This window comes from Bombina bombina, chromosome 2, assembly GCF_027579735.1.
Source record: "Bombina bombina isolate aBomBom1 chromosome 2, aBomBom1.pri, whole genome shotgun sequence".
NCBI classification, from domain to species: Eukaryota; Metazoa; Chordata; class Amphibia; order Anura; family Bombinatoridae; genus Bombina; species Bombina bombina.
This window is the reverse complement of record NC_069500.1, coordinates 93,053,847-93,081,584: the sequence shown is the minus strand read 5'-3', so window position 1 is coordinate 93,081,584 and position 27,738 is coordinate 93,053,847. Positions and strand designations below refer to the sequence as shown.

General features: G+C 41.7%; 1 protein-coding gene across 1 annotated transcript in view; it reads left to right on the top strand.

The window, feature by feature from the left end:
* The window catches only part of MTMR12 (myotubularin related protein 12), a 451,425-nt gene that overhangs the window by 334,398 nt on the left and 89,289 nt on the right, over positions 1-27,738 (top strand). The window contains exon 14 of the mRNA XM_053699664.1: positions 982-1,060. Within this exon, the coding sequence (XP_053555639.1) occupies positions 982-1,060 (79 nt within the window). The remainder of the gene's footprint in view (positions 1-981; positions 1,061-27,738) is intronic.

The window sequence follows — 27,738 nt, the reverse complement described above, 5'->3', positions numbered from 1 at the left end:
AAAGATCTACATCTTGGGTAGTCATTATCCCATACGTCACTAGCTCATGGACTCTTGCTAATTACATGAAAGAAAACATAATTTATGTAAGAACTTACCTGATAAATTCATTTCTTTCATATTAGCAAGAGTCCATGAGGCCCGCCCTTTTTTTGTGGTGGTTATGATTTTTGTATAAAGCACAATTATTCCAATTCCTTATTTTATATGCTTTCGCACTTTTTTATCACCCCACTTCTTGGCTATTCGTTAAACTGATTTGTGGGTGTGGTGAGGGGTGTATTTGTAGGCATTTTGAGGTTTGGGAAACTTTGCCCCTCCTGGTAGGAATGTATATCCCATACGTCACTAGCTCATGGACTCTTGCTAATATGAAAGAAATGAATTTATCAGGTAAGTTCTTACATAAATTATGTTTTTTAAACAATAACCATTTTGGAGTTGACTGTCCCTTTAAATACATTAAATGGCCCAGAATTCCTGGTATATCTGATACATGTATTAATCATGTAACTTATTCTAAACATAATTTGACAACAATCTTATATTCATCATACTGGCTCAGCAATCCTTATTTCATAGTTGGTATCAGATATACATTATAATATACACATATTAACTATGGATAGTTAATTATCTAAGAATTATACATTGGTGCATTTATACAGTACTGACGCGCATTAACTACATGAATATTATATACACAAGTTATTCCATATAAAATCACAGTTCCCATGATTAGATTACAAATTATGGACTTTCGTGTACTGGCACAAATGAGAAAATAAGACCATACAAAGAGGAATTATCACAGTAAACATTTATTTTTTCATTTAATTTTTTTAATTGAACAAGATGGCACAGTGATGTTGTTAACAACTTGTTTCTGTCTGTATTTAATTCTGTTTGTTAAACCTCAAAAAAAACATTTAGTTGCCTGTTTCTCACTGTATATAACATATATATATATTTTTTCTTCAGAAAATGCCACTGACTTTTGGGACACAGATGTGAAATGGTTTTCTTTGTTGGATGCCTCAAATTGGCTAGAAATAATAAGGTTTGTTGGCAGTATTATTATTAATTTGGGAATATAAAACTTGATCAATATTCTGTTACTGAACATAAAGCTTTTTATGAAATGAAATAAATAGCTGTTTTACTTGTGCAATACAAAACTCTTAAAGGGTGTGCTCTTGATGTGTCATGGCCTTTTGATGTGATTCAGATAGATTATACCATTTTAAACAGCTTTTCAATGTACTTCCATTATCAAATTTGCTTAATTTTCTTGGTATCCTTTTGCTGAAGAAGCAGCAATGTTAGCTGAATAATCAGGTGAACCAATGACAAGAAGTATATGTGTGCAGCCACCAATCAGCAGCTAGCTCCAAGTAGTGCATTGCTGCTCCTTAGCCTACCCTAGGTATGCTTTCTTTCATACAGGTGATGACGATCCATTACTCTTGGGAATTACTCTTTTCTACCGCTAGGAGAATGCAAAAATTCCCAAACCCCAAGAGCTCTATAAAACCCATCACACATACCTCAGTCTTTGCTTTGCTTCTATTAGAGGTGGTTGAAGAATTAAGATTTGCATTTGATTCTTCAGAGAGATTGTTTTTTTTTTTGTCTATATTGAGGTCTGGGTTCTCCTCAGAGTACAGTGCTCGTCAGAGTGATGTATATGGGGTATGGTTTGTGATTCTTTTTTCACCTCATGGGAAATTTTTCATAAAAATTGTCTTGCTGTTTTAAACACATCAGCTTTTTTGCCGCACTTAGTTTGTATTTTGCATGTCAGCCTTTAAGTTTACGTGTTCCGTGTTTGCTCACATTGGGTTAGCGCAAGTTCATCCTCTGCTGTTTTTAGCGGTGGTGAAGTAAGTTTGTGCTTGATTTTGAGGATTTCTTCTATGATAAGCGCTTCTAAGCATTCTGAAGCCCAGTACAGTGTTTGTCAGAGGGATGTGAAGAGAGTATCGCCTATTGATTTTATGGATTCTGTTATCGGTCGTAGGGATTCATCTCCTACCTCCCTTTTCAGATCGACGATATACTCTTATATACCATTACTTCTGCTGATAGTTTTCAGTACTGGCTTGGCTATCTGCTATATCTGGATGGATGTCGTTCGGTAAGTATGTATCATTATTTAAGACACTCTCAGCTATGGTTTGGCTATGAGTCAGGTCTATGTGTATTTTCCATTGCAGTCTAAACAGTTTCAGTTTAGGAATCATGTTTGGGAATTTTATTTAAACTTTTTTCTTACGTTTTCAGTTTGGCTTTAATTTTTTCGCGGGCAAATCTAGGCTCGCGAGGGCGCAAAATGCTGTTTTTAATTGCCTTACATTTGGCGCGAAGTTGCGCCTTTCATGGCGCAAATTTAATCATTTCCTGCGTCTTTGTTGACGCGAATTGTCATTTCCTGGTGTTAGTTTTGCGGCAAAATTTTTTTAACTTCTTTTTGCATAATGCGTCATTCTTGGCGCCAAATTTTAGTTATTTTACCCCTCTCCCTCTATTGCTCACTGTTTTCATGAACTTTGAAAGCTATTATGCCTGCTTTTGTTTTTCTCTACTGAAACTGTTACATTGTGGAAATTGAATGTTTTGCCTAATGTTATTTTTCTTTTTTCTGTTACATTTTGCGAGATGTTTCATTCTGATCCTGACTCTGATGTTACTGTAGAAACTATGATGATGCCCTGGAACACAATTCTACAAAGCTAAGTGTGTTCTTTTCATTTTTTAAGCTGTTGTTATTCCTTCAGTTCAATTATGTGGCATTATTTATCATGTTTTATGCTAGCAGTGTTTCTACATGTACAATAACATTTACTGTTTTTCACATATTCAGTTCATGTACTTGATTTCATCTGCAAACATCACATGTTGCTGCTTATATCATAAAAGGTTATGAATGCTATTATGCCTTTAAGTAAACTTACCAGGTCTTTTCAAAATTAAGATTGAATTAATTTTGTTCTGACCAACAGCATATTTAAGTTTATTCTACTGATGAAGGTTTCTTTGACTATAAAAGGTTTTTGTATCAGACAGTTAGTTAAAATTCTCCTTATTTTTCATTTGAACATTCTTTGTTAAGGGAATTTTTCTATTTATAGCTTTTAGGAGTCTAGTCCTCCTATTAACTAGGTTATTAATCCTTTTCAAATCTGGATTTTAATATTTCTTCTATAAGGTACGACAAGTCCACAGATTCATCTTTTACTTGTGGGATATTATCTTCCTGCTAACAGGAAGTGGGAAAGAGCACCACAGCAGAGCTGTCTATATAGCTCCTCCCTTAGCTCCACCCCCCAGTCATTCTCTTTGCCTACTCTAAGTACTAGGAAGGGTAAAGTGAAAGAGGTGATAAAATATTCGTTTTTAATTTCTTCAAGCAAGAGTTTTTGTTTTAAATGGTACCGGTGTGTACTCTTTACTCTCAGGTAGCAGATGGATGAAGACTTCTGCCTGGAGGATGATGATCTTAGCATTTGTAACTAAGATACAGTGTAGTTCCCACAGAGGCTGAGGAGTACAGGAAACTTCAGTGTGAGGAACGTTTTCATGCTATACAGCAGTGAGGTATGTTCAGTCATATTTTCTGGAGAGACAAAGGCTGACAATATCCTCATGAGGGTAGGGGTAAGCAGTAATCCTAAGAGCTATAGACAGGCATTACTAAGCTTGCATAAGGGGCTAATTAAAGAATGGTTGACACTGAGTTTTGAATGTTTGTGGGCAAACGTTTTATGAACTGGGAGTGCTAACGTTTTGTGGGCAATAACGTTTTTGGGCAACTTTATTGAGGATACACTTGGCTTATTTTTTGGGTCTCAGAACCCACATGGCTAGTTTAAAACTGCTCTGGTGTGGTTCTTTGAGGCTGTAGAGACATTGAGTGAGATGGGCGGGGCCTATTTTCGCGCCTCAGATGCGCAGTTGTTTTCTCCAACATTGGTGTGTCCGGTCCATGGCGTTATCCATAACTTGTGGGAATATTCTCTTCCCCAACAGGAAATGGCAAAGAGCACAGCAAAAGCTGTCCATATAGTCCCTCCTAGGCTCCGCCCACCCCAGTCATTCTCTTTGCCGTTGCACAGGCAACATCTCCACGGAGATGGTGAAGAGTATGTGGTGTTTAGTTGTAGTTTTTTATTCTACTATCAAGAGTTTGTTATTTTAAAATAGTGCTGGTATGTACTATTTACTCTGAAACAGAAAAAGATGAAGAGTTCTGTTTGTGAGAGGAATATGATTTTAGCAGCAGTAACTAAAATCGTTTGCTGTTTCCACATAGGACTGTTGAGATGAAATAACTTCAGTTGGGGGAAACAGTTAGCAGACTTTTCTGCTTAAGGTATGACTAGCCATATTTCTAACAAGACTGTGTAATGCTGGAAGGCTGTCATTTCCCCTCATGGGGACCGGTAAGCCATTTTCTTAGTCTCAAACAGAATAAAGGGCTTAATATGGGCTATAAAACTGGTAGTCACTTTTATGGGCAAGATCGATTGCTTTATTTGGGCATTTTATACAGCTTGATGTTGAAATTCACACTTATAAACTTTGGGGAACGTTTTTTAACGTCAGGCACTGGTTTAGACACCTTTCCAGTCAGGAAGGGCCTTCCCTGTAGTAGGCTGAGCCTCATTTTCGCGCCATTACTGCGCAGTTACTTTTGAGAGCAGGACATGCAGCTGCATGTGTGTGGGTCTGAAAGTAGTTGAAAAGGTTCTTAGAAGGCTTCATTTGGTATCGTATTCCCCCTGGGTTTGGTAAAGTCGCAGCAAAGGCTGTAGCTGGGACTGTAGAGGGGTTAAAACTGTAACCGGCTCCGGTTTCTTCATTTTAAGGGTTAAAGGTCTGAAATTTGGGGTGCAATGCTTTAAGACACTGTGGTGAGAATTTGGTTAAATTTGAACAATTCCTTAATAGTTTTTCACATATTCAGTAATAAAGTGTGCCCTTTTTAAAATTTAAAGAGACAGTAACGGTTTTGTTTTAAAACGGTTTTTGTACTTTATTGACAAGTTTAAGCCTGTTTAACATGTCTGTACCTTCAGATAAGCTATGTTCTGTATGTATGGAAGCCAATGTGTCTCCCCCTTCAAAATTGTGTGATAATTGTGCCATAGCGTCCAAACAAAGTAAGGACAGTACTTCCACAGATAGTAAAGTTGCCCAAGATGATTCATCAGATGAAGGGAGTAGACATAGTTCTACATCAACTCCTTCTGTGTCTACACCAGTTTTGCCCACGCAGGAGACCCCTAGTACTTCTAGCGCGCCAATGCTTGTTACTATGCAACAATTGACGGCAGTAATGGATAACTCCATAGCAAATATTTTATCCAAAATGCCTGCATTTCAGAGAAAGCGCGATTGCTCTGTTTTAAACACTGTAGAGCAGGAGGGCGCTGATGATAATTGCTCTTTCATACCCTCACACCAATCTGAAGGGGCCATGAGGGAGGTTTTGTCAGATGGGGAAATTTCAGATTCAGGTAGAATTTCTCAACAGGCAGAACCTGATGTTGTGACATTTAAATTTAAATTAGAGCATCTCCGCGCACTGCTTAAGGAGGTGTTATCTACTCTGGATGATTGTGACAACCTGGTCATTCCAGCAAAATTGTGCAAGATGGACAAGTTCCTAGAGGTTCCGGTCCACCCAGACGCTTTTCCTATACCCAAGCGGGTGGCAGACATAGTGAATAAGGAGTGGGAGAAGCCCGGCATACCTTTTGTTCCCCCTCCTATATTTAAGAAATTATTTCCTATGGTCGACCCCAGAAAGGACTTATGGCAGACAGTCCCTAAGGTCGAGGGGGCAGTTTCTACACTAGCCAAGCGCACTACTATTCCTATCGAGGATAATTGTGCTTTCAAAGATCCTATGGATAAAAAATTGGAGGGTTTGCTTAAAAAGATTTTTGTACAGCAAGGTTACCTCCTGCAACCTATTTCGTGCATTATTCCTGTCACTACAGCAGCGTGGTTCTGGTTCGAGGAACTAGAAAAGTCGCTCAGTCAAGAGACTCCGTATGAGGAGGTTATGGACAGAGTTCACGCACTTAAGTTGGCTAATTCCTTTATTTTAGATGCCGCTTTGCAGTTAGCTAGATTAGCGGCGAAAAATTCTTTGTTTGCAATTGTGGTGCGCAGAGCGCTCTGGCTAAAGTCTTGGTCAGCGGATGTATCTTCCAAGACAAAATTGCTTAATATCCCCTTCAAGGGTAAAACTCTTTTTGGGCCAGAATTGAAAGAGATTATCTCAGACATCACTGGGGGTAAGGGCCACGCCCTCCCACAAGATAGGCCTTTCAAAGCCAAGAATAAGTCCAATTTTCGTTCCTTTCGCAATTTCAGGAACGGACCGGCTTCTAACTCTGCAGCCTCTAGACAAGAGGGTAATGCTTCGCAAACCAAACCAGCTTGGAAACCGATGCAAGGCTGGAACAAGGGTAAGCAGGCCAAGAAGCCTGCTGCTGCTAACAAAACAGCATGAAGGAGTAGCCCCCGATCTGGGACCGGATCTAGTAGGGGGCAGACTCTCTCTCTTCGCTCAGGCTTGGGCAAGAGATGTTCAGGATCCCTGGGCACTAGAAATAGTTTCTCAGGGTTATCTTCTGGAATTCAAGGAACTACCTCCAAGGGGAAGGTTCCACATGTCTCACTTATCTTCAAACCAAATAAAGAGACAGGCATTCTTACATTGTGTAGAAGACCTGTTAAAAATGGGAGTGATACACCCAGTTCCAACCGTGGAACAAGAAATGGGGTTTTACTCAAATCTGTTTGTAGTTCCCAAAAAAGAGGGAACTTTCAGACCAATTCTGGATTTAAAGATCCTAAACAAATTTCTCAGAGTGTCATCGTTCAAAATGGAAACCATTCGAACGATTTTACCTACAATCCAGGAGGGTCAATATATGACTACCGTGGATCTAAAGGATGCGTATCTACATATTCCTATCCACAAAGATCATCATCAGTTCCTAAGGTTCGCCTTTCTGGACAAACATTACCAGTTTGTGGCTCTCCCATTCGGGCTAGCCACTGCTCCAAGGATTTTCACAAAGGTACTCGGGTCCCTTCTAGCGGTTCTAAGACCAAGGGGCATTGCAGTGGCACCTTACTTGGACGACATTCTGATACAAGCGTCGTCTCTTTCAAAGGCAAAGGCTCACACAGACATCGTTCTGGCCTTTCTCAGATCTCACGGATGGAAAGTGAACATAGACAAAAGTTCCCTGTCTCTGTCGACAAGAGTTCCTTTCTTGGGGACAATAATAGATTCTTTAGAAATGAAGATTTTCCTGACAGATGTCAGAAAGTCAAAACTTCTAAACGCTTGTCAAGTTCTTCATTCTGTTCCACGTCCTTCCATAGCTCAGTGCATGGAAGTAGTAGGGTTGATGGTGGCAGCAATGGACATAGTTCCTTTTGCGCGAATTCATCTAAGACCATTACAACTGTGCATGCTGAAACAGTGGAATGGGGACTATACAGACTTGTCTCCAGTGATTCAAGTAGATCAGAAGACCAGAGACTCACTCCATTGGTGGCTAACCCAGGACCACCTGTCCCAGGGAATGAGTTTCCGCAGACCAGAGTGGGTCATCGTCACGACCGACGCCAGTCTAGTGGGCTGGGGCGCGGTCTGGGACTCCCTGAAAGCTCAGGGGTTATGGTCTCGGGAAGAGTCTCTTCTCCCGATAAACATTCTGGAACTGAGAGCGATATTCTATACTCTCAGGGCTTGGCCTCAACTAGCAAAGGCCAGATTCATAAGATTCCAATCAGACAACATGACGACTGTTGCTTACATCAACCATCGGGGGAACAAGGAGTTCCCTGGCGATGAGAGAAGTGACCAAAATCATAAAATGGGCGGAGGATCACTCCTGCCACCTATCTGCGATCCACATCCCAGGAGTGGAAAACTGGGAGGCGGATTATCTGAGTCGTCAGACATTCCATCCGGGGGAGTGGGAACTCCACCCGGAGATCTTTGCCCAGTTGACTCAACTATGGGGCATTCCAGACATGGATCTGATGGCGTCTCGTCAGAATCTCAAGGTTCCTTGCTACGGGTCCAGATCCAGGGATCCCAAGGCGACTCTAGTGGATGCATTAGTAGCGCCTTGGACCTTCAACCTAGCTTATGTGTTTCCACCGTTTCCTCTCATTCCCAGGCTGGTAGCCAGGATCAAGCAGGAGAGGGCCTCGGTGATCTTGATAGCTCCTGCGTGGCCACGCAGGACTTGGTATGCAGACCTGGTGAATATGTCATCGGCTTTACCATGGAAGCTACCTTTGAGACAGGATCTTCTAGTACAAGGTCCATTCGAACATCCAAATCTAGTTTCCCTTCAGCTAACGGCTTGGAAATTGAATGCTTGATTTTATCTAAGCGTGGGTTTCGGATTCTGTAATAGATACTCTGATACAAGCCAGAAAACCTGTAACTAGGAAGATTTACCATAAAATATGGAAAAGATATATCTGTTGGTGTGAATCCAAGGGATTCTCATGGAGTAAGATCAAAATTCCTAGGATCCTTTCCTTTCTCCAAGAAGGTTTGGATAAGGGATTATCAGCGAGTTTTCTAAAGGGACAGATTTCTGCTTTATCTGTCTTATTACACAAACGACTGGCAGCTGTGCCTGATGTTCAAGCTTTTGTTCAGGCTTTGGTCAGGATCAAGCCTGTTTACAGACCTTTGACTCCTCCCTGGAGTCTGAATTTAGTTCTTTCAGTTCTTCAAGGGGTTCCGTTTGAACCTCTACATTCCATAGATATCAAGATGTTATCTTGGAAAGTTCTGTTTTTGGTTGCTATTTCTTCTGCTAGAAGAGTTTCTCAGTTATCTGCTCTGCAGTGTAATCCGCCCTATCTGGTGTTCCATTCAGATAAGGTTGTTTTGCGTACTAAACCTGGATTCCTTCCAAAGGTTGTTTCTAACAAGAATATTAACCAGGAAATAGTTGTACCTTCTTTGTGTCCGAATCCAGTTTCAAAGAAGGAACGTTTGTTACACAATTTAGATGTAGTTCGTGCTTTAAAGTTCTATTTAGAAGCAACAAAGGATTTCAGACAAACGTCTTCTCTGTTTGTCGTTTATTCTGGCAAGAGGAGAGGTCAAAAAGCTACTGCTACCTCTCTTTCCTTTTGGCTGAAAAGCATCATCCGATTGGCTTACGAGACTGCCGGACGGCAGCCTCCTGAACGCATCACAGCTCACTCTACTAGGGCTGTGGCTTCCACATGGGCCTTCAAGAACGAGGCTTCTGTTGATCAGATATGTAAGGCAGCGACTTGGTCTTCCCTGCACACTTTTGCCAAATTCTACAAATTTGATACTTTTGCTTCTTCAGAGGCTATTTTGGGGAGAAAGGTTTTGCAAGCCGTGGTGCCTTCCGTTTAGGCAACCTGATTGGCTCCCTCCCTTCATCCGTGTCCTAAAGCTTTGGTATTGGTTCCCACAAGTTATGGATGACGCCGTGGACCGGACACACCAATGTTGGAGAAAACAGAATTCATGCTTACCTGATAAATTACTTTCTCCAACGGTGTGTCCGGTCCACGGCCCGTCCTGGTTTTTTAATCAGGTTTGATGAATTGCTTTCTTTAACTACAGTCACCACGGCACCCTATAGTTTCTCCTGTTTTTTTTCTCCTGTCCGTCGGTCGAATGACTGGGGTGGGCGGAGCCTAGGAGGGACTATATGGACAGCTTTTGCTGTGCTCTTTGCATTTCCTGTTGGGGAAGAGAATATTCCCACAAGTTATGGATGATGTCGTGGACCGGACACACCGTTGGAGAAAGTAATTTATCAGGTAAGCATAAATTCTGTTTTCACTCAGCAAACAGCAAGCTCCAACTCCTGAGGGCCCTTGTGAAGATGCTGCTTTTCAACTGGCTAAATTAGCGGCAAAGAATTCAGGTTTTGCCATTTTAGCGCGTAGAGCGTTATGGCTTAAGTCCTGGTCTGCTGATGTGTCATCAAAGGCTAAGCTTTTAGCCATCCCTTTCAAGGGTAAGACCCTATTCGGGCCTGAACTGAAAGAGATCATTTCAGACATCACTGGAGGGAAAGGCCATGCCCTTCCTCAGGATAAGACAATTAAGATGAGGACCAAACAAAATATTTTTCGTTCCTTTCAAAACTTCAAAGGTGGTCCCTCTATCTCTTCCCTGCTGCAAAGCAAGAGGGGAATTTTGCTCAATCCAAGTCAGTCTGGGGTAGGGGGCAGACTTTCTCTCTTTGTTCAGGCTTGGGCAAGAGACGTTCTGGACTTCTTTGGATATAGAAATCGTAACCCAGGGGTATCTTCTAGATTTCAAATATTCTCCTCCAAGGGGGAGATTCCATCTTTCTCAATTGTCTGTGAACCAGACAAAAAGAGAGGCGTTCTTACGCTGTTTAGAAGACCTATATACCATGGGAGTGATCTGCCCAGTTCCGAAAAAAAAGGGGCAGGGGTTCTACTCCAATCTGTTTGTGGTTCCCAAAAAAGAGGGAACCTTCAGACCAATTTTAGATCTCAAGATCCTAAACAAATTTCTCAGAGTCCCATCCTTCAAGATGGAGACCATTCGGACTATTTTACCAATGATCCAGGAGGGTCAATATATGACCACCGTGGAATTAAAGGATGCGTATCTACACATCCCTATCCACAAAGATCATCACCAGTTCCTCAGGTTCGCCTTTCTGGTCAAGCATTACCAGTTTGTGGCTCTTCCCTTCGGATTGGCCACAGCTCCCAGAATTTTCACAAAGGTGCTAGTGTCCCTTCTGGCGGTTCTAAGGCCGCGGGGCATAGCAGTGGCGCCTTATCTGGACGATAATTCAGGCGTCGCCTTACCAACTAGCCAAGTCTCACATGGACATGGTGTTGGCTTTTCTAAGATCTCACGGGTGGAAGGTGAACGTAAAAAAGAGTTCACTTATCCCCCTCACAAGAGTTCCATTCCTGGAACTCTGATAGATTCGGTGGACATGAAATTTTTTCTGACGGAGGTCAGGAAATCAAAGATTTTAACCACCTGCCGAGCTCTTCATTCCATTCCTCAGCCGTCAGTGGCTCAGTGTATGGAGGTAATCGGACTAATGGTAGCGGCAATGGACATAGTTCCGTTTGCTCGCTTGCATCTCAGACCACTGCAAATATGCATGCTCAAACAGTGGAATGGGGATTATGCAGATTTATCTCCTCAGATAAATCTGCATCAAGAGACCAGAGACTCTCTTCTTTGGTGGTTGTCACAGGATCATCTGTCCCAGGGAATGTGTTTCCGTAGGCCAGCATGGGTCATAGTGACGACGGACGCCAGCCTATTGGGCTGGGGTGCAGTCTGGAATTCCCTGAAAGCACAGGGTTTGTGGACTCAGGAGGAGGCTCTCCTCCCGATAAATATTCTAGAACTGAGAGCGATATTCAACGCGCTTCAGGCGTGGCCTCAGCTGGCTTCGGCCAGATTCATAAGATTTCAGTCGGACAATATCACGACTGTAGCATATATCAATCATCAGGGGGGAACAAAGAGTTCTCTAGCGATGATAGAGGTTACCAAAATAATTTGATGGGCAGAGACTCACTCTTGCTATTTATCAGCAATCTATATCCCAGGAGTGGAGAACTGGGATGCGGATTTTCTAAGTCGTCAGACTTTTCATCCGGGGGAGTGGAAACTCCATCCGGAGGTGTTTGCACAATTGATTCAGCAATGGGGCACACCAGAATTGGATCTGATGGCGTCTCGTCAGAACTCCAAACTTCCTTGTTACGGATCCAGGTCAAGGGATCCTCAGGCAGTACTGATAGATGCTCTAGCAGTACCCTGGTCGTTCAACCTGGCTTACGTGTTTCCACCATTTCCTCTCCTTCCTCGTTTGATTGCCAGAATCAAACAGGAGAGAGCTTTGTGATTTTGAAAGCACCTGCGTGGCCATGCAGAACTTGGTATGCAGACCTGGTGGACATGTCATCTCTTCCACCATGGACTCTACCACTGAGACAGGACCTTCTGATTCAAGGTCCGTTCCAGCATCCAAATCTAGTTTCTCTGCAGCTGACTGCTTGGAGATTGAACGCTTGATTTTATCCAAGCGGGGTTTCTCTGAGTCGGTCATAGATACCTTGATTCAGGCTCGAAAGCCTGTCACTAGGAAAATTTATCATAAGATATGGCGTAAATATCTTTATTGGTGCGAATCCAAAGGCTACTCATGGAGTAAGATCAGGATTTTGTCCTTTCTCCAAGAAGCATTGGAGAAGGGGCTTTCAGCTAGTTCCTTAAAGGGACAGAAATCTGCTTTATCAATTCTACTGCACAAGCGTCTGGCAGATGTTCCAGACGTTTAGTCGTTCTGTCAGGCTTTAGTTAGAATCAAGCCTGTGTTTAAACCTGTTGCTCCGCCATGGAGTTTGAATTTAGTTCTTAAAGTTCTCCAAGGGGTTCCGTTTGAACCTATGCATTCCATAGATATTAAGCTTCTATCTTGGAAAGTTCTGTTTTTAGTTGCTATCTCTTCGGCTCGAAGAGATTCTGAACTATCTGCATTGCAATGCGACTCGCCTGATCTTGTTTTCCATGCTGATAAGGTGGTTTTGAGTACCAAACCTGGATTCCTTCCTAAGGTTGTTACTAATAGGAATATCAATCAGGAAATTGTTGTTCCTTCTCTGTGTCCTAATCCTTCCTCTAAGAAGGAGCGTCTGTTGCACAACTTGGACGTGGTTTGTGCTTTGAAGTTTTACTTGCAAGCAATCAAAGATTTCCGTCAAACATCTTCTTTGTTTGTTGTCTATTCTGGAAAACGTAGAGGTCAAAAAGCTACGGCTACCTCTTTCTTTTTGGCTGAAAAGCATCATCCGTTTGGCATACGAGACTGCTGGACAGCAGCCTCCTGAAAGGATTACAGTTCACTCTTCTAGAGCGGTGGCTTCCACATGGGCTTTTAAAAATGATGCTTCTGTTGAACAGATTTGTAAGGCCACTACTTGGTCTTCGCTTCTTACCTTTTCCAAATTTTCCAAATTTGATACTTTTGCTTCTTCGGAGGCTATTTTTGGGAGAAAGGTTCTTCAAGCAGTGGTGCCTTCTGTTTAACCATCTGTCTTGTCCCTCCCGTTCATCCGTGTCCTGTAGCTTTGGTATTGTATCCCACAAGTAAAGGATGAATCTGTGGACTCGTAGTACCTTATAGAAGAAAGTAAATTTATGATTACCTGATAAATTAATTTCTTCTATGGTACGACAAGTCCACGGCCCGCCCTGTCATTTTAAGACAGATTATATTTTTTTATTTTAAACTTCAGTCACCTCTGCACCTTGTAGTTTCTCCTTTTTCTTCCTGTACCTTTGGTCGAATGACTGGGGATGGTGCTAAGGGAGGAGCTATATAGACAGCTCTGCTGTGGTGCTCTTTGCCACTTCCTGTTTGCAGGAGGATAATATCCCACAAGTAAAGGATGAATCCGTTGACTTGTCGTACCATAGGAGAAATTAATTTATCAGGTAATCATAAATTTCCTTTTTTCTTTTAAGGTTTTTTTCTATTCAATATACTATCTGTATTATATTCTAGAGAATGGTTATTCTGATTCCTTCTTGGGACTGTACTACTATTTCTATGGAAATTGGTATTTGCTTTCAGGATTCTTTAGAATTTGAATATAACCTTAGTAGAGCATATTCATGTACTGTTTAATTTAGCAGCTTTATCTGTGGCTGACATTACTGTTCTCTCAACCTTTGTTGAACAGTTAGCATAAGCAGTTTCAGATTCTTCAGTATTTAACTTTGTTTATTTACTTTAGATGTATTCATTTAATTATGTTTACTATATTTATTATTATGATTTCAAATATATTTAATTATCTCTAGCTTGTTAGGATAATAATTTGTTTGATTTTCATAATCTCCACTATTTCTGGAAGTTTAGAGTTTTTTTCTGTCCTACTTTTAGTCCGGTGATGTAGATCAGTTGGTGAATGTCCTGTCTACAAATGCTTGTTCTAGATTTAAGGGTCATAGATTCATTTCCCGGCAGGGTTAATACAGCCCTTTGTCCTTAGAGGTCAATTTATTATGTGCCATTTTTTTGGGGTAATAATAACTACTGTTTCTCTTGCAAGGTGTATCCAGTCCACGGCTTCATCCTTTACTTGTGGGATATTCTCATTCCCTACAGGAAGTGGCAAAGAGAGCACACAGCAGAGCTGTCCATATAGCTCCCCCTCTAGCTCCACCCCCCCAGTCACTCTCTTTGCCGGCTCTAAGCACTAGGGTCTCTCTACGGGAGGGTAAAGTGAATGTGTTTTTGGTAGCTATATCTTCTGCTCGAAGAGTTTCAGAATTATCTGCCTTACAGTGTGATTCACCTTACCTGGTGTTCCACGCAGATAAGGTAGTTTTGCGTACCAAACCTGGTTTTCTTCCTAAAGTTGTTTCTAACAAGAATATTAACCAGGAAATAGTTGTTCCTTCTCTGTGTCCTAACCCTTCTTCGAAGAAGGAACGTCTGTTACTCAATCTTGATGTGGTTCGTGCTTTAAAATTCTATTTACAAGCAACTAAGGTTTTCAGACAAACATCATCATTGTTTGTTATTTATTCTGGTAAGAGGAGAGGTCAGAAAGCGACTGCTACCTCTCTTTCCTTCTGGCTGAAAAGCATCATCCGTTTGGCCTACGAGACTGCTGGCCAGCAGCCTCCTGAAAGAATTACTGCTCATTCTACCAGAGCAGTGGCTTCCACATGGGCTTTCAAAAATGAGGCTTCTGTTGAACAGATTTGTAAGGCAGCGACTTGGTCTTCACTGCATACTTTTGCCAAATTTTATAAATTCGATACTTTTGCTTCTTCGGAGGCTATTTTTGGGAGAAAGGTTTTACAAGCAGTGGTGCCTTCCGTTTAAAAGGTACCCGTCTTGTTCCCTCCCTTCATCCGTGTCCTAAAGCTTTGGTATTGGTATCCCACAAGTAAAGGATCAAGCCGTGGACTGGATACACCTTGCAAGAGAAAACAGAATTTATGCTTACCTGATAAATTACTTTCTCTTGCGGTGTATCCAGTCCATGGCCCGCCCTGGCAATTAAGTCGGGTAAAAAAAATTTGTTTAAACTACAGTCACCACTGCACCCTATTTCTCCTTTTTCTTCCTAACCTTTGGTCGAATGACTGGGGGGTGGAGCTAGAGGGGGAGCTATATGGACAGCTCTGCTGTGTGCTCTCTTTGCCACTTCCTGTAGGGAATGAGAATATCCCACAAGTAAAGGATGAAGCCGTGGACTGGATACACCGCAAGAGAAAGTAATTTATCAGGTAAGCATAAATTCTGTTTTTTATCAGCTACTAATTTGGTTAACTTTAAGTGTAAGCACTGAAAAAGCGTTTTTTTTGTATCCTTCTGGGAGAAAAACGCAATATAATTACTAGTTATTAGACTGCATGAAGGTGCGGTTCACTAACCAGTCCGTCTGGTGGGGGGGCAGATTAAATTGTTTTTGGATGAACTCAGTCCAAATTCTATTTTCTTAGGGTTTGAATAGATTTTTAGAATGAGACCTACTATGGGAAGAATCTTTCTTTCTTAGTACACTCTGTGAATTTTTTTCAGGAGTAATTATGCCAATTCTTTTTGCAGGAATAGGTTTTGGGTTTCTATTCATTTATATTCTTTGTCCCTAAGAAGAAAGGTTTATTCAGTCCATTCTTGGATCTGAAGACTTATTTTGTTTTCTTAGAGTCTCAACTTTTAAGTTGACGATTATAAGGACTATTATGCATTTTTGTTAGGTCATTTCATGTCCACTCCATTTTTCAGGATGTTTATCCTCATATTTTATTTTATTCAGTTCATTCACTTATGGTTTCTGAAATTTTCTTTTACAGCTTTACCAATTTGTCGCTTTTCCATTTGGTTTAGTGAGAGCTTTATGAATCTTTTCAAAGGTTCTTGGTGCCCTTCTTCTGTCTTCAGACAGTAGGGTATTGTCTTCCCTATTTGGATGGTATTTTGGTATTGGCTTAAACTTTTCTTTTATTAAAGCCGGACAGATAGCTCAGCATGCTAATACACTGTGGCTGAGCTCTGTAGCAACCTGAGGGTTGCAGGTTCAATTCCCGGCGAGGTCCATTCAGCCTTTCGTCCTTCCGATGTCGATTATATGAGCAGCGTCTTCAGTCCCTTTCCGGTGATTAGATGCACTTTACAAGTACCCAATACATACATATGAAAGAAAAGTATTCAAATATATGGACTTTTCTTTTTGTGGTATACCTCATGAATCAACTAAGTTTTGTTTCTTCAAGACATGGTTAGAGGATTTAATTTACTTAAGAGTTTTGTGATTCCTCAGACAAGGGTCACTTCTTTTTGGGTTTCTAGATGAATTCTATGTTAATGTCTTTATCGGACAAAAGTCAATTGTAAGTGGCGTTAGCCTATCTAACTTACAGTCTAGAACATTTCTTTCAGTGGCTATGTGCATGGAAGTTTTAGGTCTCATAACTGCAGCATCGGGTGTGGTTCCCTTTGCTTGTTTTTCATCTGAGATCTCTTTTTGCTTTGCTAACTGAATCAGTAATACAGGGATTGTTTTTAGATATCATAGTTGATATTTTTAAAATCCTAACACTCTTATCTCTCTGTTTTGGTGATTAGTCTATCATCATTTTATTCAGGGGCCTCCTTTTGTTTGTCCTTCCTGGGCTGTATTCTTAATGGATGCAAGTTTTACAGGTTGGGGAGCTGTCTCAGGGTCTTTTGACAGCACAAGGGGTTTGTAAACTTCAATAGGCAAGGTTTTCAATCGATATTTTAGAACTCTGTGCTATTTTTTCAGTGCTCTTTCAGGTTTGGCCTCTTTTAGGAAATAACTTTTTCATTTTTTTCCTGACAGACAATATCACAACTGTGGCATATGTCAATCAACAATAGGGACTCATAGTTCCTTAGCAATTAAGAAGTATCTTGAATGCGTTCTTAGATGGAATTCATCTCCTGTCTATTTTCTACGATTTTAGACATTTGGGAGGTGGATTATATCTGCCATCAGTCTTTATATCCGGGAGAGTGGTGTCTCATGTCCGGGGATCCTCAGGTGGAGATGGTGGATGCATTAGCAGTGTCTTGGTTTTGCAACCTGACTACATCCTTCCGCCTCTGTTTTTTTCTTCCAAAGGTGATTTCCAAGATCATTTTGGAACAGTGTCATGTGTTTCTGATAGCATCAGCATGGCCTCTCAGGTTCGGTATGTGGATCTTGTTCAGATGTCCAAGTTGCCATCCTTGGCCACTTTCTGTTTGGCCAGCCCTCTTGTTCTAGGGACTATTTTTCCATCAGGATCTCTAATTAATAATTTGGGGGTATGGAAATCGATTAGTGTTTAGTAATAGAGATTTCTCTGACTTAGTTTTTATCGCTATTTTGCAGGCTTATAAGTCTGTTTCAAGAAACATGTATTATCAGGTTTGGAGAACCTATATTTTATAGTGTTCTTCTCATAAATTCTCTTGGCATTCTTTTAGAATTCCTAGGATTTTACAGTTTTTTCAGGATGGTTTGGATAAGTTTGTCTGCAAATTTTTTGAAGGGACAAATCTCTGTTCTTTCTGTGTTATTTTCTAGAAAGCTTGTTTAAACTTCCTAAAATTCACTGTTTTGTTCAGGCTTTGGTTGGTATCAAGCCTGTTAATTTATTAATTTCTCCTTTTGGAGTCTTATTTGGTTTGAAGATTAACTACTTTCTTGGAAAGTGTTGTTTCTTTTGAATATCTTCTGCTACAAGAAGATTTATCAGCTCTCTTGTGTCTCTCATCTGATTTTTTTTTCATCTAGATAAGTTGTTTTGTGGACTTCTTTTTTTTCCTAAGATTGTGAAGTTGAACAACATTAGTAGAGAAATTGTTGTTCCTTCTTTGTGTCCTAATCCTAAAGAATTCTTTGAGATTTTTTTACATCCTTTGGATGTGGTAAGAGCTTTATAATTCTATATTGAGGTTACTAGGATTCAGAAGACTTCTAGTCTATCTACTGTTTTCTGGTTCCAGAAAAGGTTAGGAAGCCTCTGCCATTTCTTTGGCATCCTGATTAAAGCTTTTGTTTTTCAAGGCTTATTTCGAGGCAGGGCAGGCTCCACCTCAGAGTTTTACAGCTCATTCTACTAAGTTCAGTCACCATTTCTTGGGCTTTTTCAGAATGAAGCTTAGTTTGATCAAATTTGCAAATCAGTAATTTGGTCGTCTTTGCATACTTTTATTGTTTTTACTATCTTGGTGTATTTGCTTCTTCTGAAGCAGTTTTTGGTAGAAAAAGTTCTTCAGGCAGCTGTTTCAGTTTGATTCTACTGCTTTTGATTTAAGTGTTTTCAAGGAAAACTTATGTATTGTGTGGATTTAATTTCTCAGTGGAAACAGCTGTGGACTCTTCTGTGGACTTCCACATCTTGGGTATTTCTATCCCTTACTGCACTAGCTCATGGACTCTTGCCAATTACATGAAAGAAAACATAAATTATGTTAGAACCCATCCTTTTTATGGTGGTTATGATTTTTGTATAAAAGCACAATTATTTTACCAGTTCCTCTTTTTGTATGCTTTTCTACTCCTTATTTTATCACCCCACTACTTGGCTATTCGTTAAACTGAATTGTGGGTGTGGTGAGGGGTGTATTTATAGGCATTTTGAAGTTTGTGAAATCTTGCCCCTCCTGGCAGGATTGTATATTTCATACGTCACTAGCTCATGGACTCTTGCCAATATAAAATAAATGAATTTATCAGGTAATTTCTTACATAAATTATGTTTTTTTGTTTAAAGTTGAACATATTCGTTCTCTTTTAAAATAGGTCTTAATTACTTTAGGGGTTAAAGAATGTAAAGTTTCTGATAAGTAATAGTTGTTAGACTGTTGTTAATCTCCCTGAGGTTTTCCCTATCCTTTATCTGCTGCTAATACAGATTTGTGGGAAATGGTTCCCACTGTGGATGGGGCTTTTTCCACTCTGGCTAAACGTACTACTATTCCTTTGGAAGACAGTACTTCTTTTAAAGACCCTTTAGATAGAAAGTTAGTCTTTTCATAAAAGGGCCTTTTTTTCTTTTTTTTTTTCTCATACAGGCTATATTCTCAGGCTAGCTATTTCTATTGCGGATGTAGCTGCTGCTTCTACTTATCGGTTGTCTAGTCTTTCAGAGCAGTATGCTGACGACTCTGCTAGTGCAAATCCTTTGAGTTTACTCGAGTGACAATTCTTTTATTTGTGAAACTGTATTTGATATGGTGTCTAAATTCAGACTATCATCTCTTTCCTTTCAGGGAAAGAAATGATTTGGTTCTGATTTGGATTCTATTATATTTACTGTTACTGGAGGTAAAGGGACTTTTCTTCCTCAGGACAGAAAGTGTAGAGGGAAGTTCAAAGCTTCTAATCATTTTCGTTCATTTTGTCAAAATAAGGAACAAAAAGTTGCTCAAAAGCAAGCCACATTTGATTCAGTCTGGAGAACTAACTGGATCAGTTCCAGATCTGAAGGCTCTGAACAGGTTGGTAACGACTCCATCTTTCAGAATGGAAGCCATTTTTACTATTCTGCATTTGGTTCAGCAAGGTCAGTTCATGTCCACCATATATTTAACAGATGCTTACCTAAATATTCCTTTTTACTGAGATCTTTTCCAGTTTCTGAGGACTGCCTTTCTGGACAGGCATTTTCAGTTTGTTGCTCTTCCATTTGGTCTTGGCACAGCTCCAAGAATATTCATTAAGGTTCTGGGTTCCCTTTTGCATGTGATCAGTTCTCAGGGTATTGCAGTGTTTCCATAACTGGACGACATCTTGGTTCAAGTTCCATCTTTTCCTTTAGCAGAATCTTATTTCTTCAACAGCATGGTTGGAGCGTCAATTTTCCAAAAAGTTCTTTGGTTCCTCAGACAAATGTAACTCTTTTGGGGGTTTTAAAATAAATTCAGTCTCCATAAGTCTTTCTCTAACAGAGCAGAGAAGGTTAAAATTGGTGTCTGCTAATCTTATCATTCTCTCTCGTTTCCCTCTGTGTATGGAAGTCCTACTTGTCATGATTGCAGCTTCAGATGCAATTCCATTTGCTTGTTTTCACATTAAGCCTCTTCAACTTTGTATGCTGCGTCAATGGTGCAGAGATTATACGCGGCTGTCTCAAAGGATATTTTTCTTCTTAAATGGGGAGAGTCCACAGCTGCATTCAGAAAATACAGAACCTGGCCACCAGGAGGAGGTAAAGACACCCTAGCCAAAGGCTTAAATACCTCCCCCACTTCCCTCATACCCCAGTCATTCTTTGCCTTTCGTCACAGGAGGTTGGCAGAGATATAATAAGTCTCTTATGGAGGGTAGTACTCTTCGGAATGGGACTGGAGTTTTAAGTAGTCCTGTCAGCCTCTCAGTGAGAGCTTTGATGAAGTCCGGAGATGCATGAAGAGTCTTTCTGCAAAACCATCCCGACTCATATTAACAGCTCCATAGGCCATCGGCGTTGACGAATTTCGCTGCCTGCTTTCGTCACTCAAGTCCATGTTAGAAGGGATGCTACTATCTGTCACACTTGAAGGGCCGTGTTCCTGTTCCACAGTGTAGATTCTGGTAAAATCATTTCATTTTCTTTCAATATGAGAATGTAATGTAAAACGAAGAGAGGGTCTCAGTGGGACTCCTTTTATCTTTATGGAATCAAGGTTTAATATCTCCTGAGGGTTGTTATTGAACGGCGGGACATTAATTGTGTTTATGTGATTCTGTCTGCTAATGTGTAGTGATGCTTGGGCTCGTCGCTATTTCGGAACATACCAGCCTTATGTCAGGCTGCGCAGTCCTAGTGGACTGGTGCGCTTTTCTTTGGCCTGCACGGTGCACCTTAAGACCGGGCGTGGTCACGTTTTCTGTTCTCCATTTCTGTATTCCTGACCGGGTGGCGACGGAGAGAGTCTGTTTCGCTAGTTGTCTGGGTCATAGGAGGTGGTGAGTGCCCTAGTCATTGGGGAGTGTAAGGTGCCGTTTATTTTGTATCCATAATTTCAATAAACAAGTTATGGAGGATTCTGATTTTGTGGAGACGGATGTCTCTGATTCAGATTCTTCTTCATACGAATAGTATGAAATTGCCCAGGTAATCCATGCCCATCAGTTATGTTTTGAATGCCGCTTTAGAGTGATCTTGTCTCCCGAATCGGGGAACTTAGAGTCCGCCGAGCCATCCGCCCCTGAGGATCCCATATTCCGCGTGGTGCGCGCCCTAGAACCTTCTTTTGCTACGCAAGCAGGTGTCCCAAATGCCGTTACCCCTTCTCCGGAAGGCAGCTTGTTTCCTCTTGAGGTTACGGCGCGGTTCCGCGTGGCCATATCTATGGCCTTGGCGCATTTACATCTTCCAAGTGGATTCTGTCCGTGTTCCGTTAACTAGGGCTCATCAGGCGTGGGATCGTCTGGATCAGATCAGCCATCTGGGGAAGCGGTTTCCTCTGAGGCTTCAGGGGTCCAATCTTCAGGGCCAGGGTCATCAGTCATCTTGTCTTTCGTTATAGACTGGCGTGCCTTCGTGTCCTGCTGAGGCATGTTTTGGCAGTGCTGGAGGATCCCAGTCCTAATGGGTCAATGAATCCTCGGTCTTCCATTCCAGACGGCAAGCAGGGTTAGACGAAGGGGGATGAAGTCAATCTCCTTGTCTCCATTTTTTCCTTTTTTGGGTATCTTCTTCCAGTTCTGAGCTTTGGAAGAATTAGGTCTCTGACCGGCTGTTCCTGTTAGTGTGTCCATTCTTCTTGGGCATTCGCCTGCGGGTGCTGCCCAAATTTTCTTTAATCCGGTTAGGATGTATTTTTAATTCTTTTTGAAAAAACTCATGTCTGTTTATGGTTTTTACTTTTGGAAAACATTTTTTTCTCTGGGATTTGATACTAGCGATTTTGTGGTCGCTTTGGCACTTCCGCGGAAGTTAAATAAAGGACATTATGTGTCTCGTTTATTTTGTCTTTCCCTACTAGGGCTTCGACTTTTCTGTGGCCTTGGACAAGTTCTAGGGTGCCCTATGTATCAGGCGGGTCCTGGTCGGGCACTAGTTTTCTGTTCTTTGTGGTCCATATCTGCCACTTGGTCCATGTTGTAACCGACTGACCCGGTTGAGGTGCTGAGTTGCTGACTCTGGTAAAGAGTTCGCTATCTTGGTTAGGAGGCCTTTTGTTCCGAGACGTCAGGTTGGTCCTCGTTTATTCCTTTGGGTTGGGCATCAGAGGGGATTGTGCTCTGTCCTCAATGTCCTATTCCTGATGGCTGGCGGGGTTACCGAACTCGGATCCTGCTAAGGCTTACTTTGGGGGTTCCTGAGGTCCTTTGGCTCGGGAGCTAACATTTTCTCCTTCCCAACAGGGTTAGAAGTTCAGATGACTCGTTGAAAATCTGTGGTACTAGGTTTAGGTGGCGATTTATTCATCTCCTCTATTAGTTTTTTTTTTGGATTGTCCCTTTTGAATCTATTGGCGATGTTACTTCTACCTTAAAGGGTCAAGGTTGTTTGTGCCTCTTTTTCTCCCTTTCTTGGGGATGGGTTTGTGCCTCTTTTTCTCCTTCTTGGGGATGGGTTTCTGGTCATCTGTTTAGGGAAGCTCTGGCTTTTTGGCCTTTTTCTTTCCACCGACGGTATCTCGTCAGCTACCATAATTTTGGAGCTCTGGAGATTGTGTTATTTCTCTTGTTAAGTGTATCCAGTCCACGGATCATCCATTACTTATGGGATATTAACTCCTCCCCAACAGGAAGTGCAAGAGGATTCACCCAGCAGAGCTGCTATATAGCTCCTCCCCTAACTGCCATTCCCAGTCATTCTCTTGCACCCAGCAACTAGATAGGTCGTGTGAGAGGACTATGGTGATTATACTTAGTTTTATATCTTCAATCAAAAGTTTGTTATTTTAAAATAGCACCGGAGTGTGTTATTACCTCTCTGGCAGAGTTTGAGGAAGAATCTACCAGAGTTTTGCTATGATTTTAGCCGGAGTAGTTAAGATCATATTGCTGTTCTCGGCCATCTGAGGAGTGAGGTAAACTTCAGATCAGGGGACAGCGGGCAGATGAATCTGCATAGAGGTATGTAGCAGTTTTTATTTTCTGACAATGGAATTGATGAGAAAATCCTGCCATACCGATATAATGTCATGTATGTATACTTTACACTTCAGTATTCTGGGAGAATGGTACTTCACTAGAATTACACTGTAAGAAAGACATAAAGCTGTTTAATAACTAGAGATTATGTTTAACGTTTTTGCTGGAATGTAAAATCGTTTTCATTTGCTGAGGTACTGAGTGAATAAATGTTTGGGCACCATTTTTCCACTTGGCAGTTGCTTAAATCTGTTTTTTCTGTCAGTTTCTGTTCTCCCTCACTGCTGTGTGTGTGGGGGAGGGGCGCTTTTACTATGCATCAAATATTTCAGTCAGCAACTCATTGTATTCCCTGCATGATCTGGTTCATCTCTACAGAGCTCAGGGGTCTTCAAAACTTATTTTGAGGGAGGTAATTTCTCTCAGCAGAGCTGTGAGAATTATAGTTTGACTGAAATAAAAACTTTTATTCTGTAATTTGTTTCCTGCTTTCAGAAATTGTTATCTTTGCTAATGGGATTAAACCTTTGCTAAAGTTGTGTTGTTTACAAGGATTGAGGCTATAACTGTTTCAATTTATTAATTTTTAACTGTCATAGATCTTCTGTGCTTCTTAAAGGCACAGTACGTTTTAATATTATTCTATTTGAATTGTATTTCCAAGTTGCAAGTTTATTTGCTAGTGTGTTAAACATGTCTGATTCAGAAGATGATACCTGTGTCATTTGTTGCAATGCCAAAGTGGAGCCCAATAGAAATTTATGTACTAACTGTATTGATGCTACTTTAAATAAAAATCAATCTGTACAAATTGAACAAATTTCACCAAACAACGAGGGGAGAGTTATGCCGACTAACTCGCCTCACGTGTCAGTACCTACATCTCCCGCTCAGAGGGAGGTGCGTGATATTGTAGCGCCGAGTACAGCTGGGCGGCCATTACAAATCACATTACAGGATATGGCTACTGTTATGACTGAAGTTTTGGCTAAATTACCAGAACTAAGAGGTAAGCGTGATCACTCTGGGGTGAGAACAGAGTGCGCTGATAATATTAGGGCCATGTCAGACACTGCGTCACAATTTGCAGAACATGAGGACGGAGAGCTTCATTCTGCGGGTGACGGTTCTGATCCAAACAAACTGGATTCAGATATTTCAAATTTTAAATTTAAGCTGGAAAACCTCTGTGTATTACTAGGGGAGGTGTTAGCGGCTCTGAATGATTGTAACACAGTTGCAATACCAGAGAAAATGTGTAGGTTGGATAAATATTTTGCGGTACCGGCGAGTACTGACGTTTTTCCTATACCTAAGAGACTTACTGAAATTGTTACTAAGGAGTGGGATAGACCCGGTGTGCCGTTCTCACCCCCTCCGATATTTAGAAAGATGTTTCCAATAGACGCCACCACACGGGACTTATGGCAAACGGTCCCTAAGGTGGAGGGAGCAGTTTCTACTTTAGCTAAGCGTACCACTATCCCGGTGGAGGATAGCTGTGCCTTTTCAGATCCAATGGATAAAAAGTTAGAGGGTTACCTTAAGAAAATGTTTGTTCAACAAGGTTTTATATTGCAACCTCTTGCATGCATTGCGCCTGTCACGGCTGCAGCAGCATTTTGGTTTGAGTCTCTGGAAGAGACACTTGAATCAGCTCCATTAGATGAGATTACACACAAGCTTAAAGCCCTTAAGTTAGCTAACTCATTTATTTCAGATGCCGTAGTACATTTAACTAAACTTACGGCTAAGAATTCCGGATTCGCCATTCAGGCACGCAGAGCACTGTGGCTAAAATCCTGGTCAGCTGACGTTACTTCTAAATCTAAATTGCTTAATATACCTTTCAAAGGGCAGACCTTATTCGGGCCCGGGTTGAAAGAAATTATCGCTGACATTACAGGAGGTAAAGGCCATGCCCTGCCTCAAGACAGAGCCAAACCTAAGGCTAGACAGTCTAATTTTCGTTCCTTTCGTAATTTCAAAGCAGGAGCAGCATCAACTTCCTCTGCACCAAAACAGGAAGGAGCTGTTGCTCGCTACAGACAAGGCTGGAGACCTAACCAGTCCTGGAACAAGGGCAAGCAGGCCAGGAAACCTGCTGCTGCCCCTAAGACAGCATGAATCGAGGGCCCCCGATCCGGGAACGGATCTAGTGGGGGGCAGACTTTCTCTCTTCGCCCAGGCTTGGGCAAGAGATGTCCAGGATCCCTGGGCGTTAGAGATCATATCTCAGGGATACCTTCTAGACTTCAAATTCTCTCCCCCAAGAGGGAGATTTCATCTGTCAAGGTTGTCAACAAACCAAATAAAGAAAGAGGCGTTTCTACGCTGCGTACAAGATCTTTTATTAATGGGAGTGATCCATCCGGTTCCGCGGTCGGAACAAGGACAAGGGTTTTACTCAAATCTGTTTGTGGTTCCCAAAAAAGAGGGAACTTTCAGGCCAATCTTGGATTTAAAGATCCTAAACAAATTCCTAAGAGTTCCATCGTTCAAAATGGAAACTATTCGGACAATTTTACCCATGATCCAAAAGGGTCAGTACATGACCACAGTGGATTTAAAGGATGCTTACCTTCACATACCGATTCACAAAGATCATTACCGGTATCTAAGGTTTGCCTTTCTAGACAGGCATTACCAGTTTGTAGCTCTTCCATTCGGATTGGCTACGGCTCCGAGAATCTTCACAAAGGTTCTGTGTGCTCTTCTGGCGGTACTAAGACCGCGAGGAATTGCGGTAGCTCCGTACCTAGACGACATTCTGATACAAGCTTCAAGCTTTCAAACTGCCAAGTCTCATACAGAGTTAGTACTGGCATTTCTAAGGTCGCATGGATGGAAGGTGAACGAAAAGAAGAGTTCTCTCTTTCCACTCACAAGAGTTCCCTTCTTGGGGACTCTTATAGATTCTGTAGAAATGAAGATTTACCTGACAGAAGACAGGTTAACAAAGCTTCAAAATGCATGCCGTGTCCTTCATTCCATTCAACACCCGTCAGTAGCTCAATGCATGGAGGTGATCGGCTTAATGGTAGCAGCAATGGACATAGTACCCTTTGCACGTCTACATCTCAGACCGCTGCAATTGTGCATGCTAAGTCAGTGGAATGGGGATTACTCAGACTTGTCCCCTACTCTGAATCTGGATCAAGAGACCAGAAATTCTCTTCTATGGTGGCTTTCTCGGCCACATCTGTCCAGGGGGATGCCATTCAGCAGGCCGGACTGGACAATTGTAACAACAGACGCCAGCCTACTAGGTTGGGGCGCTGTCTGGAATTCTCTGAAGGCTCAGGGACAATGGAATCAGGAGGAGAGTCTCCTACCAATAAACATTCTGGAATTGAGAGCAGTTCTCAATGCCCTTCTGGCTTGGCCCCAGTTAACAACTCGGGGGTTCATCAGGTTTCAGTCGGACAACATCACGACTGTAGCTTACATCAACCATCAGGGAGGGACAAGAAGCTCCCTAGCAATGATGGAAGTATCAAAGATAATTCGCTGGGCAGAGTCTCACTCTTGCCACCTGTCAGCAATCCACATCCCGGGAGTGGAGAACTGGGAGGCGGATTTCTTAAGTCGTCAGACTTTTCATCCGGGGGAGTGGGAACTTCATCCGGAGGTCTTTGCCCAAATACTTCGACGTTGGGGCAAACCAGAGATAGATCTCATGGCGTCTCGACAGAACGCCAAGCTTCCTCGTTACGGGTCCAGATCCAGGGATCCGGGAGCGGTTCTGATAGATGCTTTGACAGCACCTTGGACCTTCGGGATGGCTTATGTGTTTCCACCCTTCCCGATGCTTCCTCGATTGATTGCCAGAATCAAACAGGAGAGAGCATCAGTGATTCTAATAACGCCTGCATGGCCACGCAGGACTTGGTATGCAGATCTAGTGGACATGTCATCCTGTCCACCTTGGTCGCTACCTCTGAAACAGGACCTTCTGATCCAGGGTCCCTTCAAACATCAAAATCTAATTTCTCTGAAGCTGACTGCTTGAAAATTGAACGCTTGATTTTATCAAAACGTGGTTTTTCTAAGTCAGTTATTGATACCTTAATACAGGCTAGGAAGCCTGTTACCAGAAAGATTTACCATAAGATATGGCGCAAATACTTATATTGGTGCGAATCCAAGAGTTACTCATGGAGTAAGGTTAGGATTCCGAGGATATTGTCTTTTCTACAAGAAGGTTTAGAAAAGGGTTTATCCGCTAGTTCCTTAAAGGGACAGATTTCAGCTCTGTCCATTCTTTTACACAAACGTCTGTCAGAAGTTCCGGACGTTCAAGCTTTTTGTCAGGCTTTAGCTAGGATCAAGCCTGTGTTTAAAACTGTTGCTCCACCATGGAGTTTGAACTTAGTTCTTAATGTTTTACAGGGGGTTCCGTTTGAACCCCTTCATTCCATTGATATCAAGTTGTTATCTTGGAAAGTTCTGTTTTTAATGGCGATTTCCTCGGCTCGAAGAGTCTCTGAGTTATCTGCCTTACATTGTGATTCTCCTTATCTGATTTTTCATTCAGACAAGGTAGTTCTGCGTACTAAACCTGGG